General features: G+C 38.1%; 1 protein-coding gene across 3 annotated transcripts; it reads left to right on the forward strand.

Annotated features, from left to right (window-relative positions):
* Nucleotides 1–735: 735 nt before the first annotated feature.
* On the forward strand, nt 736–17,944 carry parvb (parvin, beta). Of its 3 annotated transcripts, none has more exons than XM_026175341.1 (13): nt 736–925; nt 7,123–7,212; nt 7,644–7,714; nt 7,851–7,953; nt 10,977–11,117; nt 11,609–11,724; nt 12,250–12,308; nt 12,449–12,468; nt 14,715–14,776; nt 14,881–14,949; nt 15,140–15,241; nt 15,327–15,399; nt 17,486–17,944. In XM_026175341.1, exons 1-13 carry the CDS (start codon nt 811–813, stop codon nt 17,560–17,562), a joined length of 1,098 nt encoding a protein of 365 aa, XP_026031126.1. In that variant the 5' UTR covers nt 736–810; the 3' UTR covers nt 17,563–17,944. The 3 variants fall into 3 exon arrangements, with proteins under 3 accessions (XP_026031126.1, XP_026031128.1, XP_026031127.1); XM_026175343.1 differs by lacking the exon at nt 736–925 and adding an exon at nt 3,664–3,694; XM_026175342.1 differs by lacking the exon at nt 736–925 and adding an exon at nt 5,329–5,595.
* The last annotated feature ends 483 nt before the right edge of the window (nt 17,945–18,427 follow it).

Genomic DNA, 18,427 nt, shown 5'->3' on the forward strand with positions numbered 1-18,427 from the left:
TTTCTTGTGAGACTCACAACAGAAGACTTTTGAGCCTCTCATCATGTGAGATAGAAATGGGTGAGTCATCTGATCACCTAAACTGGAAGTTAATTCAGTACAGTTTAATTAATGGGTCACATACATCCCAGTTTGATCTCAAGTGTGCCAGACCAGTAATACCATGTATAAAAAAACAAACAAAAGCCTCGTTTAATTTCTTGTTTCCTTTATTTCAATTTGAGCCGTAGCCAAGATTTTAAAACTGAAACCACAGGTGATCCATTTCCAGCTTCCACTGGCTCTGCTGTCATTACATTGTGTCTCACAGTTTAGCTGCAACTAAACAGTGGTACTTATTATTTTCATGAACAGTGATGTGTAAATCTGGAAACAGTTTTAGGTTTCCAATTTTCACTCCTGTGCAATGATACGATCACCACAAAATGAATAATTCGTTATATTGAGATAGGTAAAAAGAGTAATTTATTGGTTAACTCCAACGGCTTGGTACGGACGTTTTTTGGGGGGAGGCTATCTGTTGTGCCCCCCTCAAACCCATGGGATGACGCACACGTTGCTTCCCAATCCGACCTGCGGGTGGCGCTGTTGGAGAGCCGGCGAAGCAATGAAGGTTTTACTCACACGTGAATCAGTGGTTTGTGTAGATGCCCACCAACCGCCGCTCCTGCTGTTGTTTGCCTGTCTGTTGTCACTGTGATTGGACCGTTTTTCCTGTGCCTGAACGCAGCACAGGGAGGAGTGAGCCTTATTAACGGAGCACTGTGAGAGGGAGAGAGAGGGAGCTTAGGTACACAGAGACACACAAACATGTCCGGGGCTCCGACCGTGTCTACGAACCCTCAGACCGCAAAAATGAAAAAGGACGAGTCCTTTCTCGGGAAATTAGGAGGAACCCTGGTGCGGAAGAAAAAGTCCAAAGAAGGTGGGCCATTCGAAGTTTTGTTTTTCTTATTTTTGTTTTACATGATGGAAGATCCCCATTTTTCTTTTTCCTGCTCGTGTTTCTGTCCATGGTGCTGCAGTCTGCGCTATGGAAATATTCTCCCGTGGGCATCACTCGCAGCTGATTCACTGACTGTTCGCATGACTTCTAACAAGAGGTGTTCAGTGTTGCTTTATCCCGACTCGTGCTTCTTGTTCCCCTTGTTTATTGTAGCCAGTTGATAAATTCACTGATTTTAAGTTTAAACTGTGTTATTGTAGTTCAGATACAGTTAAAGACGTATACACGAGTCAAGGAAACCCAATTTATTTGTGATGAAGAGTGACACAAAGCTTCGCAGCAAGTCCACGGGCTTGGCACATGAGGCAAGTACATATAAATAGATCGCACACTAGACCGGAATCCAGGTTTATGAAAATAAACATGAGTATCATTGCTATTCTAGCAGGATTAGTCACAATTATCAACTGTTTTGTGATCTCCCACAACAGTCCCTGTGAAATTTAACGCTTGTGCGTGCATTACAGTGTTTGTGCTTTCTATGTGTGCTCTCCAGCCATGTGTTTGTAATCTCCACTCAAGGGCGGTCGCCAGAAGGCACACGGAGGCATTTTAATGGGTTAGGAGTCCCATTTTAAAGGGTATTTAAGACCCTCAAACCACTTTAATTTGCTTAAATATGCATAAAATGAAGCACATGGTGTCACTGTAAAATACACAGTACACAGAAAATAGTTCACAAAATAATTCACAGAAAATAGATTACGCGTTAGATCTTCAGTAAATTGTTTTATTTATTACTTGTCAAGACATTTGATTAAGGAAGTCAGACTTGAATTTTGAAATGAAATTATGCCAAACTTTTTTTTAGAGAATTTGGCTATATTCCATTCAACACAGTGCAAATGGCTTGTAACTGAAAAACTAAAATGTACAAAAATGGTCCCAGGGCTCAGGAAGGGTTAAGCAAAAATGTCCAAAACCTATGTAGATCTGTTGTCTTCAATCAGATTCATGCGATTTTAGATGGAACACGTTTGCATTTTTGTGTCTGGTTAGACACTTTCTGCATCTTTCTTTATAACTCCCGTCCTAATAGTGGAGTAACTATTAGTTACAGTCTCAATGTACTGTATTTCATTGCTTACTTTTCACAACGAATAAAACGGTAAGTTTTAAGGAGGTTAAAAAAGAAAAAAGAAATGTGCTGATGACTACTGAGGGAGTTAATTAGATGATAACTGAGAGGTGGAGTTCTGTGAATTACAGTAATAGTCCTGCTGTTTGAACTTGAGGTTAAAGCTTCAGCATATTCTGCTTCAGTGAGCTAGATTTGCTGTCCATCAGTATAACTTGCACAACCAAGCAATCATTTCTCACAAGTAATTTATATATTACTTTGTTTTTGGTTTTCAGAGTCATACTGCTCAGATTTCATGGTTGCTGTGCCATTCCTGATTTTTAGCATCCATAGGAGATTGGTAAAGAGTAAAGAGAAAGCTGCAAAGCAATGTGACAGTTAACTTATAAAAGCTCCAGAACCTCACATTAATTTCACCAACACGCAGCTCTCATTGCTACATGTGATGACTCTTTCAGATGTGGACAGCCAATCCAATAAGCCACAGAACCAGTGCCTGCAGTTCTTGCAGCTTGTGAGAGCGCAGTGCCCCTGTGTGGTCAGTGGCTATTAAAGCTCCCATAAAACGCAGTTCTGTGCAAGGGAGGCAGTCATAGTGACGTTTGAAGGGAATATCAGTATAACAAAAGAAAGGCATGTGAAGTTTGTGTTGCTAATGGAGCGCAGTGTGTAACTGGGGCTTCTGTTACTTGCGGGTGTGACGCTTTATCTCCCTTAAAGAAAACGCCCAGCAGACTAGTTGTTGCTGGAAAAATGCTTCACTTCTGATGAATAATTAGCGATGGGAGTTTGTACTCCTCAGCACCGCTTCCTCTTACTCAATTAAAAGATGTTGCTTAAGGCGATGTAATGCAACGTGTACTGTAAATAAAAAAAATTGGGGGGAAAAACAGAGAGAGAGAGAGAGAGATGGTGCTTCTATAACACAATATAAAGTTGTTGTTGTTGTTGTTGTTGTTTTAAATTTTGATGGGAGTGGTCTGTTCCAGGATCAGATTTAGCTGCATGAAAATGTGTATTTAAATGTGTACCATTGAACTCATTGGCGCACATATAAATACATTTATATTTGTAGCTAAATGACTGTGTTTTTAGGGAAGTGCACTACATTTTATTTGCAGTAAGCTCCATGCGTTTTAGTTTTACAGTTCATGGTTTTAAAGATTTCCATTTGAGTTATCCCAATCAGGTAAAAATTGCATTGTAAGCCTCAACCTATCCTTAACCTCAAACAGGTCACTGTGGATGTATTTAAGAGCTAAATACTATGCTTTGCACCACCATCACCAAAGCACCAATTTAGGGAATGTTATTGTGGAATAATGGAAGTCCTTCCCTTCAAAAGAGTTTAGATACTTGAAGAATCAATCCCGGGGTGTTGTATGTGGATAGTTAATATTGGCTCATAGTCCTGCATTTCTGGAGCTGGTCTCACACAGAACAAGTGTGTCTTTATTCCTTGATAAGCTGACAGGAAGTCTGTTTTTCACTGACAAGGCTACTTCCTTTTGTCAGCATAAGGCATGTTGTAACAATGATAGTTAAGTGAATAGGGAATGAGAAGACTGTGTCACATCCTTGTTGTCGTAGGATGGATGCTGACAACAGTAAGTGATCAGTGTTTCTTACCAATGTGTTTCAATTTTCTTTATTTCCTCTTTTTTTAATTTTTAAAAAGCACATTTTTTATAACGTATATTTATATATTTTTAAAGTGCAGCTTATACAAAACTGCTAAACACAGAATATATTTAGCATAATGTTGATTTGCTTTTAGAAATATCATTATATTTGCTATTTAAAAGTTTAGCTTCCACAAAATGTATTTTATGTTTCAAGCAGTTGTGCAAGTACTTGATCAGGGTGGCTCGTTCCTGTAGATCCTGTTGCATAAAGACTTGAAGGATACAGCAAAAAAAAAAAAAAAGTGTATTTATAAGTTTCTTAATAGGAGCTTTTGCAAAATGTCGTTCAACAGTGCACAGTTAGTACCAACATGGGGATTGTTAAAGTAATTCAAGCACTACAGTACTCATTGGAGAGTGCTGAAAATGTCATTTTCTTCTATAAAAGTGGCTCGTTAATATTGTCTCATATGCTACATTCACTAAGAGTTGGCAGATGTATGCTTCTGCTAATATGTTGTTCCTGAAAAAATTATCCTGGATTAAATAGCTTTGGACTTCCTTTTACCTTTTGACCTTTTCTTTAATTAGAAAAAGAACACGCTAACATCCTTATAGCAGGAGAGAAAATTAACAGAACAGCTCAGGAGGAGCAAGAAGAGGTATATGCAAGTGTAGACAAAGTAAATAAAACGTGTAGTTTATTGAGCTAAATAGTTGAAATTGTCATCTTTAATATCCATAGAAAGAAGCCGCTGAAGCGAGCTCAGTGTGATCTCCTTGCTGCTGTTGCTCACTGGTGCCTGTGCTGTTGTAAATAACCAGAGCTATATTTAAGGCCCAGTCTGTCCTCTCCATACTGCCGCATTATTTATATCTTTCCCCTGTGAGTCAGTAGAACTCCACCCCCCCTCAGGGAGTTGTGGAGCCACACAAGTCGATTTCAGTCTGCTTTACGCTGTTATTTTTGATGGAGGCTGGTTATCCATATGACAGCTTTTTGTTTTCTTTTAATTTAAAGCAAAAGAAATTTCACCATGTGCTTCTGCTGATTTGAGTGATCACTGTTCCCTGTTTGCATGGCGGTTTGCAGTATAGCAGATTTTTTTCTCGAATACGTCCAGTGAAGCTGGCGTAAGATAAACGTTCTTGACTGCAGGCTTTGTTTGTATTGAATTAGTGTACTGTTAACAGACAGTCACTGCCTGATTGATAATCTCCTACATTACAACAGGCTCCGAATGAGCCTGAGAATCGAGCCCTGAAACCAGTGTACTAGTTCTTATGCTGTTGTGAAAAGATTAGACTGTAACTAGTAACCTTTAGTTACTGACCAGTAGACAAAACATTTTAGAAAATGCTCTTTTAAGTGTTTAAACACTATGCTGCAGTTATAATACAGGTTGCACATTACAGTAAATTAGTGATTGTAATACCTCATCGGTCATCCTTTGTCTTTGTCCATGGTTTAATATCCCAGTGGCAGCCAGTGTGTTGGGATGATGTGGTGGGTTTAGGTCCACTGTGGTGTCTTTTTTTCTGTTCCACACACACACACACACACACACACACACACACACACACACACACACACACACACACACGGACATTACGTTCAGCCTCTCCTGTAACTGGACCGCATAGGTGGGGTGGAGGGTTGTGACAGAAATACACGTGATGACGCCCCTGACGCTCAGCTGCACCGACTGCAATTCACACACTCTCACACACAAACACACACTTATATACACAATTGCTGCGCACACATACACTCCTGATTTTTCTACCTTCCCTCACTGCCATTCGGACCAAATCGGTTGATTTCTTGATTTGTTGTGAGGACATGGCGGGCCTCCTGTGTGGGACCAAGAGGAAGCAACAAGGTAATGTGAATTTCATGCTGGAGTTTAGGGAAGCTGGATGTGGGAAAGGGGAACCAGAACCTGTTACCTTAGTGCAGTGTTGGTTTAAATGCAGCAGCGTGCTGTTTCGGTTGTTACAAGTATTTTTACTTTTCTGTATAGATCTGCTGCAGTAATTGAGTTATCTTTAATAATCTGACCATTTTAAACAGAGATTTTCTTTTTTTGGTGTGACTGTAAAGCAACTAAGCTGTACCCAAAAGCAGCAGCAATGGAGCCAGAGGGACACGAAAGGAGGAAGTAGCACAATTATGATAAAATGCAGCAAAGCAGTTCTGTAATTACAAAGCAAACTGCTGATCTGCAGAGAGATTCAGCCTTTTATCCAGTTATCGGCTCTTGTGAGAAGGCTGAATCAGATAATAAAGCTGCAAGGACCCTTCCTCCTGGGCTAATTGTGTTTATCCTCCCTTCACTCATGCTTTGAAGTTATCATTTTGTTCAGATTGTAGCACGCTGCTGCACATTTTGTTTAATTTTATTCTCAATTTGAGAAATTTGTCCAATGCTTCTAATATGAAAACCTTAAAGGGCAGACAGGTTTTTTTTTGTTCTCATGTTTTCCTCAGCCATCCTGAGCTGCTTTATAAACAGTGAGTCGGTGAGGTGACAGATTTGAGACCACTGATTGTGGTCCTGCCTTTTGCGTGGTTTAGAAAGTGAAATTGCAGAAAGATAAAAGGCAATGTGGCCATTAGGGCTAAAAAGCCTTTAAATCCCTGGAGAATCACAGTAGCCGGGAGTGAAAGCATCTTAGAAGAAATTGATTTTATTAAAAGCTAGACTCAAAGTGTGTGTTATTTCTAAGTGTTGGAGTCCCTGCTTGTTTTAATTAGCTGGAGTGATCAATTTTCCCCAACCCAATTTAAAAAACAAAAAACGCAACAGCTTACTCTAAAATTAAGATGTAAAGTAGGGGTTCTAGCTTTTTCCTAATGAATAAAAGTACAAAGAGTAAAAATGAGAAAGTTACAGATGTGTGACACCTGTGCCACCAGCTCCAAGTCAAATCAATTTCAATATTTGAAACCAAGAAAACGTCTTTCAAAGCTTCTTACGAAACGGCGAGGATAAGATTGAAGGAATAGTCTGTCTGTAAATTCATATATTGTTCTTTCATCAAATCTCAAACTGTCAAAAAAAAATCTAATGTTTAAAAGTGATAAGTCAAAACTGTGTGGAAGTGAAACTATTGCCTAGACGACTGAACAGATCATTAGAGGGGCGGAGCACACCCAGCAAATAGAGACCAAACTGGCACCACGCTTTCCCCATGAATTTTTGTGGTGATCCAGGATTACTGGGTTACTACTTACCAGTAACCCTGACAAGTGTTTGCTTTCTGCTCTCTCATTCGCTCCTCCTTTTCTTTCTCTCCCAGAGTCTTTGCACGTCTCATTGTCTGTCGGTCTACCTTCTGTACTGTCTGTTTGCCAGAACGTTTTACAGGTTTTACAGTTTTTTTGTGTGTTGTTCTTTTTCAATAAGTGAGTGATCTCCATGAGGAGGGAAAGAATGCCATCAATGCCCCCTTGCTTCCCTCAGGCACAGACATCCATCCAGAAGATACACTGCTGGGTATGTACATAATAACCACATGCAATCACCGCTAATAATATAATATATGACGTAACCTTTATTTGTGTTCATTTCGGACTTAATCTTACTTCAGTGCAAAAACAAAATGCTGTTTTTGCTGCTGGGTGTCAGAGGTTACTGGGGTTACAAACCATAATATGAATATGTTGACACATGTTGACTAATGGGGAGTTTGACAGTGAAGCAGCAGGAAATGAAAGTGGGTGGAGTGGAAACGCCTTTGTCTTCACTGTGAATCACTGTTGACAGGAGTGTGAGGGTGAACACTGTATATTCAATTTTTGTGGCTTGAAGTTTGTACTTGTGTGAGACATTATTATGCCTACAATTGAAAAGCTGTTAAAACATTTAAAGTTGGAAAGAAGAAAAATTATATATGCTAGTATAAACAATTATTTTGTTTTCCACAGAGGAAAATGCTGAGAGGATCATGTTGGACCCAACATCAAGGGAAAATCCTAAATTTAAAGATCTCTTAAAGGTAGATTTGGTTTAACCTTCTGTGCATAAGCATCTCTGCATTGATTCAGTGCGATCAGAACAATGACAAAATCATGCGAGAAGAACAAGAGTACAGAAACTGTTCAAAGTTCGATTGTATTCTGATGTGCATCCAGGTCCTGATCGACTGGATCAACAGTGAGTTGGAGGAAGAAAGGATCATAGTCAAGGACCTAGAGGAGGACTGTTATGATGGACAAGTACTCCAGAAGTTATTTGGTGAGAGTGATTCCTCTCAAAATCACTGATCATGATTTACAATATTTGCAGTTTTAGAAAATATCAAATAAATGCGCTCTGTCAGCACTGAGTGTATTGAAAATGCAAAGTTTAATCATAAACTTTCATCTAACATCAAACTTACAACAGCACAACATTAATGCTAGAACTAGCTGCACTAACACAAACAAAATATATCACAATTATGGATGGTGTAATTGGCTGGTTGTTGCAATCTGTTGCTTTAGTTAAACTATGCATTTTCAATAAACCAAACATTGGTTATATTCGAGAGTTTCCTATTGCATGATGATTTCTTATTGAAGTAGTACTGCAGTGTTATCTTCTAATGGTGACAGTATAAATTTGGGGCAACTGCTAATGTGATTTAGCGCTATATAAATAAAATTGAATTGAATTTAAAAAAAACAGCTGAATTAATACCCACTAAAGTTATATTATCCTGGTTGAGCATTGAGCATGAATGTTGTTCAGTTCAATTTAATTTAATTTAATTTAATTTAATTTAATTTAATTTAATTTAATTTAATTTAATTTAATTTAATTTAATTTATACAGCACCAACTCACAACAACAGTTGCCTTAAGGTGCTTTTTATTGCAATGTAAAGACTCTACAATAATACAGAGAAAAACAAAGAAAACCCCAACAGCTCACTATGAGCAAGCATTTTGGCGACAATGGCAAAGAAAAACTCCCTTTTAAGAGGAAGACAGCTCTGCCAGAAACAGGCTGAGGAGGGGCAGCTGTCTCCTGCCACTGGTTGGAGGTGAGGGGAGGAAGACAGGACAAAGACACACTGTGGAAGACAGATTACTAACAACTGATGATTAAAGTGTAGTAACTAGTGTGTAAAGATATTGTGGGTGAGAGAGGGGGAAAAAAGATGAGTGAAGAAGAAACATTCAGTGCATCATGGGAAGTCCCCAGCAACCGTGGCCTAATTCAGTGTAACTAAGGGAGCATTCATCGTCACCTCATTCAGACCTAACTATAAGCTTTATCAAAAAGGAAAGTTTTAAAGCCTAATCTTAAAAGTAGAAAGGATGTCTGTCTCCTGTATCCAAACTATGAGCTGGTTCCACAAAAGAGGGGCCTGCCGGCTGAAGGCTCTGCCTCCTATTCTACACTTAAATACTCTAGGAACTACAAGTACGCCTGCAGGCTATGAACAAAGTCTCCTATTGGGGTGAAATGATACCCTGTGGTCTTTAAGATAAGATGGGGTCTGATTATTTTTATGTTGTTATTATGTGATGAGAAGTATCATAAATTCAATTCAGGATTCTGCTTGTAGAAACATTTTTGTGAACACTTTATAAACATTAACATCTCTAGAGTTACACTATAGTAAAATACATGTTTAATATACTGTGTTAACAACATAAACATTCCTTTGTTGCCTGAAATGTGTCTTCTTCATTGTGCTGCAGTGTCTAGTAAGGTCTTTGGATCCCCCCTTGTGACTGGATTCTGTCATTACAGTATAAAACTGTTAAACACTAACAAATCAGCATTTCAACTAATTGTATAACAGTTACAATATCTATCTATCTATCTATCTATCTATCTATCTATCTATCTATCTATCTATCTATCTATCTATCTATCTATCTATCTATCTATCTATCTGGGGTGCAATGATACACAAAATTCACGGTTCGGTTCGATACTTTGGTGTCACGGTTCGATATTTTTTTCGATACAAAAAAATGTTCATGCCTTTTTAATTTGTCATTTATTAAAATTATAAATATATATTTTAACTGAAAAGTACAGTTTTTAAATTTAATGTTGCTGAAACAACAAAGTAATAAAAAATAAATCTATCTGATTGAGGAATCACTCATCTTTGGAAAAGAGAGTTTATTACAGAGAAATGTCTCTTTCCAAAATAAAAGCTATACTATCCGCTTCTTCTGGGCTATATTCTCAGCAGCATATTAAACATATCAGGTCCCCATAAGGAGAATCATGTGCTAACGGCTGTCTAAATGACTCGGGTAAAGTTTGTAGCATGCATGCTTGTTGTTTTTGTCTGCTTCCACTTGTCTTTGCACTAGGATGCTATCGGAGTAAATGTGCAGTCATATTCGTTGTGTTCCCACTAGTGCTGTCAGCGTTAATCTGAAATGACGTTAACGGCACAACACGGAAAATCTCGGTCAACGAGCTATAGCGAATCGCCCGTGCGTGGGGCTGGACGGCCAACACGTTAACGAGCTAACTGTGCTAACGCAGTAGTTCTCACTAATGTAATTGAGCATTGCGTGGCACATCCGACATACTGTTTTACTTTTGTCCATGACGGTTACCTTCAGGGTCATGCTTCACATGAAGACCAAAATAGTTCCAAAGGCCAGATCTGAATGAGGGTGGGGGAGGTTCAATTTGCCACGTTGCCACGAGCTTAACTTCTGTCTCGCTAGCTTGCGCTCAGTGGATCTGCACTCGACAGTGCAGCCTAGGCGGAGTAGTCGAACGCAGATCCACTGAGCGCTCAACACAGACAGCATCGTCAGAAGGAAAGTTGATAAAATAAATTAAAAATTTTGTATTGTTCGATACATATGCGTACCGAACCGAAAGCACTGTATCGAACGGTTCAATATCGATACGAGTATTGTTGCACCCCTACTACCTACTATCTATCTATCTAGATAGAAGCAGTTTATACAAAATGCATACATAATTGCATATGTTCCTGAAGTGTTAAGAACAACAGTTAAAATGCACAGCAAGAAAATATTTTCTGTGAATTTTGATGTGTGATTTCTTGCATTTAGTTTTCACGCTCCTTTGTCACTTTGGTTCTTTGTGAAAATTTAGCCTCACAGAGTTAGTCTGCATTTATAGATCCACATTGTTGTCTGCAAAGGATATTTCTGTCTATTTATTTCATTTTTTTTTAACTAGACCTAATCTGTTAGCTTCTAATTTTTCGATGCTTTCATACTTTTCTCTATGTGGTAAAACACAACTTTTTCCTGTTTTTGCGACAGAAAAGTTGTCAGGCAGAAAGCTGAACGTGGCGGAGGTGACGCAGTCAGAAATTGGCCAGAAACAGAAGCTTCAGACGGTGTTAGAAGCTGTCAACGATGTGCTGAGGCCTCATGGCTGGACCGTTGAGTGGAGTGTAGACTGTGAGTTTTTGTGCTGACTTCAGTGATATGCATGAATTACAGAACTCTTAAGGAACATAGAAAACATCTGAAGCATTAGAGGTTGATATATTTGGAATTTTCATCATCTTTCATCAGATGTTCACTTCCTAACAAAAATCTTTCAACTGCATCCATCCTAAGATATGATAATCACCATGAGTCATCATCATCATTAGGATTTTATTCTCAGACTTTGAAAGGCTTCTGTCAGAGCCACAGAAAAGATTGTAAAATCTGAATAATACTCCCCCTCACAAGAGACAATATGTGAGTCCATCAGCACTTTTAGTTTGTGTTGTTAACAATGACTTTACTACACCAAGTCGTGCTTTATCCTTTGTCAGCTGCAGGTTTTCGGTGTTTCTTTTTGAAAAGTGGTGTTTTTTCAAAAGTTTCAAAAATTGTTTGCATTTTTATGTGAACTCGCTCTTTGAAAGAGGGTTTAATCTTCACTTTATTTATTTTTACAGCTATCCACTCAAAGAACCTGGTGGCTATCATCTATCTTTTGGTGGCTCTCGCTATGCACTTCCAGGCCCCAATCAGGCTGCCCGAGCACGTCTCCGTACAGGTGGTGGTGGTCAAGGTAAAGTCTCCCATCAGTTTCCCTACATCTGTGTCCCTCCCTGAGCCTGGTTTCTTCCTGTTAAAAGGGAGTTTTTCCTTCCCTCTGTTGCCAAGTGCTTGCTAATGGGGTTCTTTTTCTCTTTGTATTATTGTAGGGTCTTTATGTTACAGTATAAAGCATCTGGAGGTGGCCATTGTGATTTGGTGCTATATAAATAAAATTGAATTACACTAAATTGAGTTACAACCAAAATAAGAGAAAATGGAAACAAGTAGAGATTTGTTTTAAAAATCACAAATAAATCATTAGAAATTGTTTTGATGGTATCTTACATCAACTAAAGAGCTGTGTAAAAACACAAATAGCCAAGACCAATCCAAAATATGATACAATGAGGCATGTGACAGCTGTTTCTATCTCTCTTCATCTTTCTGTCTTTTTTTTTTTTACTGCCCATGTGATTATCATAATGGTGTATCATCAAATGTATTTATTCTCTCATGTAATAATGTAATCAGTAGAATTTATCGCATGTCTGTGCAGAAACGAGAAGGCATCCTACAGACAGCTCTAATGACCAAGGAGCTGACGAGCACCACAGAGTAAGAGCTGATTCTTAGTAGTTATGCTTCTAAGTATTACTAGCATCTGATGCATTGCATCATAACTGGAGGCTAGAAAACGAGGTGCACAGAGAAAAAGAATTGTTGTTGATATTTTCTTCTCATTTTTTGTTTTTCAGAATGATGATGGGAAGATTTGGTGAGCTTCTGAACACATCTCTTTAACACTGTGGAAATACTGAACTTCATTTATTTAGCATTTATTATTTTTGTTAAAACAATCATTATCTTGGGAAAATGTTCAATTATTTTTATAAATGAAATATTAATAGCTCAGTAAAGACTTAGCCTGGCTCCAGCCTTTACCTCAGGGGTGGGGAACTCCAGGTCTCAAGGGCTGGTGTCCTGCAGGTTTTAGATATCACCCTGGGTCAGCACACCTGAATCAAATGACTAGTTCATTACCAGGCCTCTGGAGAACTTCAAGACATGCCGATGAGGTAATTTAGCCATTTAAATCAGCTGTGTTGGATCAAGGACACATCTAAAACCTGCAGGAAACCGTCCCTTTAGGCCTGGAGTTCTCCCACCCCTGCTTTACCTAATGGAAATCATACTATATGAGAGTCATAAACAAGCACGTTTTAGTTTGCTTTCAAGGAGGCAGGCTTATATTTTTTTGAAAGTGGTCTTGAGTAATAGTTCTCCAGGCTTTCTGGATGTCTTTCAAGGTTTTTCTTTGGACACTGGCTGCTGTTTCACTCATTTGTAGTCCAGACGTAACCAGTTTGAGGTCGCTGTAGATCAGCAGGTAGAGCAGGTCCTCTACTAATTAGAAGGTTAGTGGTTTGAGTCTGCATGCCAAATATCCTTAGGCAAAATACTAACCCCAAGTTGCTCTCTGATGCATCCATCAGTGTGTTAGATGAAAAGCACCTAGACATAGAAAAAAGGTCTTGAGTGAATGAGGCATGTTGTATAGAGTTCAGATATAGTAACAAACGCTATATAGGAACCAGTCCTTTTACCAATTTCAGAGGAATGTATTTGTTCTTTTTAGTGAATAAAAAGCAAGTACATTAGTTAATATTAGTTGTTTAAGACAAACAGATGAATCATTCAAGTTTTTTTTAAAAAGGCACCTAACTAAGGGATGAGCTAGTGGTGTGTCTACACATATCAGACAACTCAGCAAAGAAACTATTTTAAATTTTATCTTTAGGGAAATTTTTGCTAGCAGCCTGTTACATAAACACATAATACAAAATAATATTCTTGGACCAACAATGTGTTTCCAAAAGAGCCATTAATTGAAAACATGACATATCTGAAGTTTAAAAAAAAACTGTTCAGAAACTGGAAACGAGGAGGACAAGAGGAGAAATGACAGGCCTAAAAATGATCTACAGGAGATAAACATGACTGAAAGTCATTTCCTTTAGAAATGGCAAAAATCCAGCAAAAACCTTAGCGATGCATCTGGACTTTCAGTTGATCCATCTGCTGTTCACTGAAGCCTTCTAAAATGGTCTGAAACGGAGGGGTGGCTGTCAAGAAGCCATTCTTCAAGAAGCGAAACAGAGATAAAAGGCTGAGGTGTGCCAGATGACACAACTACTGGACTGAAAATCAGGGGATATGGGTCTTATGGAGTGATCATTTCAAATATCTAATTTTTGGTTCAGATTATCATCACTATATGCGGAGGAAGTAAGGAGAGAGGTAAAACAGTGAGTGTCTACAGACATGTGACAGTGGAACATCAGATTTTGATTCACAATGCGGTAGCATTTGTAAAGTTTCTGATTGGCAACAGCTTCATTTTCCAGCATGACAATAATCTCAAACACACTACCAGTGCAGTAAAAGCATAAAAAATAAAATAATAGATCGCTATTACTCATGGATTGGCCTCCTCAGAGCTTGGGCTGCAACACTCAACACAAGAACAGAACAAAAGGTAGCGAGTCAACATCCAAAGAGCTTTGAACGTCTTTCTAGAACCTGCAGAACTATTGCTGAAGAATAGTTAAAGAAATGACAAGAAAGCTGCGTAAGAGAGTTCAGGCAGTGATATCACCCAGTGATATCCCAAGCCTGTCCATAGGCTTGGGATTATAGATCTGGGCTTAGAGCTTAGATTATCATTGATGATGAGTTCGGCCTTATGTTAATCACAGTAGAATAGGTCAAAACATGACAGTAATAAGTTTTAAGTAAAAATTAAACAAAGAAGACTCTTAATAGCAAAAGACAGACAGGCAACAGACCTTTTGACACCATATTCCAATCAGATCTCCTGATCTAAACCAATCAGCTAAGGTCTATACATAGAGGTGGGAGATTATAGCGGTATCTGTCTTCTTTTTGACATGGTTGACAATTCCTAAAATATGAAACCGTTTAAACACTTTTAACCGTGATGTTTTTTTCTCTTCGCCACAGAGAGAGATGCATTTGACACTTTGTTGGATCATGCACCTGACAAGCTTAACGTGGTAAAAACGGTAAAAAAAAGGATACCTTTCCTTCCTACAATAATAATGTCTAGGACTTGCATGTGTTGGCAGTCATGTTGTAATACTTAATAATGATCTGAATGTGCTTCCAGTCACTCATCACCTTTGTGAACAAACACCTAAACAAGCTGAATCTGGAAGTTACTGAGCTGGAATCTCAGGTAAAAAGATTTCTGTAGAACCTTTGGCCCTTATTATCAAAGTCAAAGGACAATCTATGAATTTTTCATGCATGTTTTATCCTTGGTTCAGATTGTGATTTTCATATAATATAATATTTATTTGAGCAGAGTGTGCTTGTTTTTTATTTTAAAGAATGTGCAATATTCGTGTGTGTGTGTGTGTTTCCAGTTTGCTGATGGAGTTTACCTGATTTTACTGATGGGGCTGCTGGAAGACTATTTTGTCCCACTGTATAACTTCTTCCTCACGCCTGAGAGTTTTGAGCAGAAGGTGATTTCAGATTAAAAAGTCAAAATAGGATTTTTAGCAGGTGATGAAAGTCGCTTTTAACTGCCATTTTTATTTCCCCTCTAAGGTCCACAATGTGGCATTTGCCTTTGAGCTGATGCAGGAAGGAGGCCTAAAGAAACCCAAAGCCAGACCAGAAGGTATTTGTTGTTGTATTACATAATCGCATAATTTACAGGGTTAGTATTGTTGATCTGCTACAGCAGCAGTAATTTTAAAAGTTGTCCAGTAGGTGGAAACCTTGTCTTACACTCTAAAACTGGATAGCTGCTGCTGAGTTAGTTCAGCTCTAAGTTGCATTTTGTAGTCATATCCATATCTTTTATTAGAGATTAAAGGAAATTAAAATGAATTGAATAAGACTTTATTGCTTTATGACCAAAATATGACAAATGATTTCCTTAATTTGTCATATTTTAGTCTTTTGAAATCATTAAGGTCTGAATTTGGTTAAAAAACGTATTCATTATGTTATCTGATACAGCGGATTGATCACTTGAACAAAATTTAAGGTGAAGTCTTCCACTGAGCATTGCAACGGTTCCTTCTTTCCATTGTGTTGCCATGCAGAATTCCTCTTTGTGTTGAATTTAAATTTGACCAATAGTATTTTTTTTCTTGTTAATTTAGTTGCACAGCTTTTGCAGTCTTTGCAGCTGTAGCTGAAGAATTTCCCTTCAGTGATTAGTCAAGGTTTTTTTTTAACTCCTGTTGTAAAGAAAAAAATCAATGAACAAATTCATGAATTAATGAAATGAATGAATAGCTATAGCAAGCCTGCATAGGCTTGTCGGATACTGCAAATTCACAAATACTGCATATACACCATACTCCACTTCATTAGATACACCTGTTCTGCTGCTTGTTAACTCAAATTGCCAATGACATGGCAACAACTGAGTGCATTTAGAAATGTAGACAACCAAGACAACCTGCTGAAGTTCAGTGGGGGGAAAGGGTGATTTAAGTGACTTTGAACGTAGCATGGTTGTTGGTGCCAGACAGGCTCATCTGAGTATTTCAGAAACTCCTGATCCCCTGTAATTTTCCCACACAAACATCTCTAGGGTTTATGCAGAATGGTCTGAAAAAAAAAAAAAAGAAAGTACATTGCTGATGCCAGAGGTCAGAGGAAAATCTCCAGACTGCCTCGAGGTGATAGGAAGGCAACAAATTTGGGATAAACAGCATTAAAGCATAAATGCCACAGCTTCCCTGAGTGTTGTTGTTGAGCATGTCTATCACGTTATAACCAGTGTCTACCCTTCTTCTCACGAGTGCCTCTAGCAGGATAACGCACCATGTCACAAAGTTCAGATCATCTCAAAGTGACAATGAGTTCAGTGAACTCAAATGACCTCCACAGTCTCGATCTGTGCACCTTTGCAATGTGGTGGAACAGGTGACTGACATCATGGATGTGTAGCTGGCAAAACCTGAAGCAGCTGTGTGATGCTATCATGTCAATATGGACCAATCTCTGATCTCTGATGAATGTTCTGGCACTGCGTTGGATCTATGGCATTAATAATTAAGGCAGTTCTAAAGGCAAACGGGGTTCAACACAGTGCTAGCAAGGTGTACCTAATGAAGTGACAGGTTAATGTAGATATTGAAAGACACAGTTGAGCAAAAAAACCTTGATATCTGTGTTTAGAGGCATACCTTATTCAAGCATTTACTGCACTGCGCACAGCATGCAGTATAAATGCTCTGATCAGTGTAAAGGTTGTCGTTTCCACATCTGTGGGTTCATTGTAAACAAGAGAGGAAGCCCCAAACAGGGAAAGCTGAATGTTCAGTTTCTGTTAAGGCAGGCTAGTTTGGTAAATTCTAATAATCAAATAAGCTCTTATGTAGAACACGTGATGCTTGCAGAGAGAACAGAAAGTCCTTTTGTGCCTTTGAATCTCTTTGTAAGAAGTAATACATCATCTAAGGATAATTTGCAAAGTTTTGGGAGATATTTTAAGCACCATTTAGTTTCCAAAATTACAAATAACCTTTTGAGGGAAACAGTCTAACAGCAATGATAGAACTGGCTCCTTTTCATTTTAAATCTGATTTTATGGTAGCATAGCTATTTATTTTGTTCTTCAGTATTCCAGCCATCCAATTTTTCTTATTAAGATAATTATCAAACATGCCAAGACAAGGAAATCGTTTTCTTCCCCAAACCAGTTCGGGGACACCAGACTTCAATAATCTTTGCTTTTTCTTTTCTAGATGTCGTCAACCTGAACCTGAAGTCCACCCTCAGAGTCCTTTACAATCTATTCACCAACTACAAAACCTCTGCATGAGCTTTTCCTGTCTTTAACGCCTGGCATTACCCTGAACACTGCCCTGTGCCTGCACTGATATTATACATTACAGTCTGGACACTGTAGGAGACCAACTGGGACTGAAAGTCATCATTATGTGGGACTTAAAAAGCCCCAGGGGGTCTAGCCAGAAAAAAGGCTCTGAACGCTAGTATTTAATCTTCCCCAAATGTCAGTATTTATTTTTCCCTCCTCGAATGTTAACTGCAACCCAGGAAACTCTGCAACCTTTAGCCCTGCATTTGAATACATAGCAATCACGGGGAAATGTTAAAACTGGAAAACGTTTGTGTGTCATACTGAACTCATTACGCTCCGTCGTAGATTATTATAAAAAATTATAAAATGCTGTAATATATTATCAAGTGTCTCAGAATGCTTTTCATAAATATGAATGTAATCATTAGCTATTTTCTTTGAAAAGAATTTGATGAGTATATCGGAAATTTTCGTGTCCATAAAATCCAGAAAAATTACACATTTTCTGTTTAACCTTCACAAAAAAAGTTTTATGTAGAAAGTTTGGTCTGTGAGGTTTAGGAGAAAGGTTTCAAGTTGACAACATATTGTCATTTAAGGCTAAATATAGAACACCCTATAATAAAATACACAGAAACTGAGAAAATTACCTAAAAATGAAGAAAATACATCCATGGTGCCTTTGAATAACCTTTATTTAATCCATTATTTGTTCTTGTATAAAATACAAATAAAAATTTGTCATTAAACAATACAGCATACTGTAATTATATATAAATTATATTTTGTTTTGAATATTTGCAGTCTGTAGATGATAAAACTTTACAATTAAATAGCTCAAATTGTTAGAATCCAACTGGACCTT

This window comes from Astatotilapia calliptera, chromosome 7, assembly GCF_900246225.1.
Source record: "Astatotilapia calliptera chromosome 7, fAstCal1.2, whole genome shotgun sequence".
NCBI classification, from domain to species: Eukaryota; Metazoa; Chordata; class Actinopteri; order Cichliformes; family Cichlidae; genus Astatotilapia; species Astatotilapia calliptera.

Excerpts from the sequence above, each read along its gene's own strand:
- parvb (XM_026175341.1), top strand. The coding sequence starts at position 811 with ATGTCCGGGGCTCCGACCGTGTCTACGAACCCTCAGACCGCAAAAATG. Across the intron at positions 11,725-12,249 it reads TACAGGTGGTGGTGGTCAAG|AAACGAGAAGGCATCCTACA; the intron begins GTAAAGTCTCCC and ends ATGTCTGTGCAG. Across the intron at positions 15,242-15,326 it reads CTGAGAGTTTTGAGCAGAAG|GTCCACAATGTGGCATTTGC; the intron begins GTGATTTCAGAT and ends TTCCCCTCTAAG.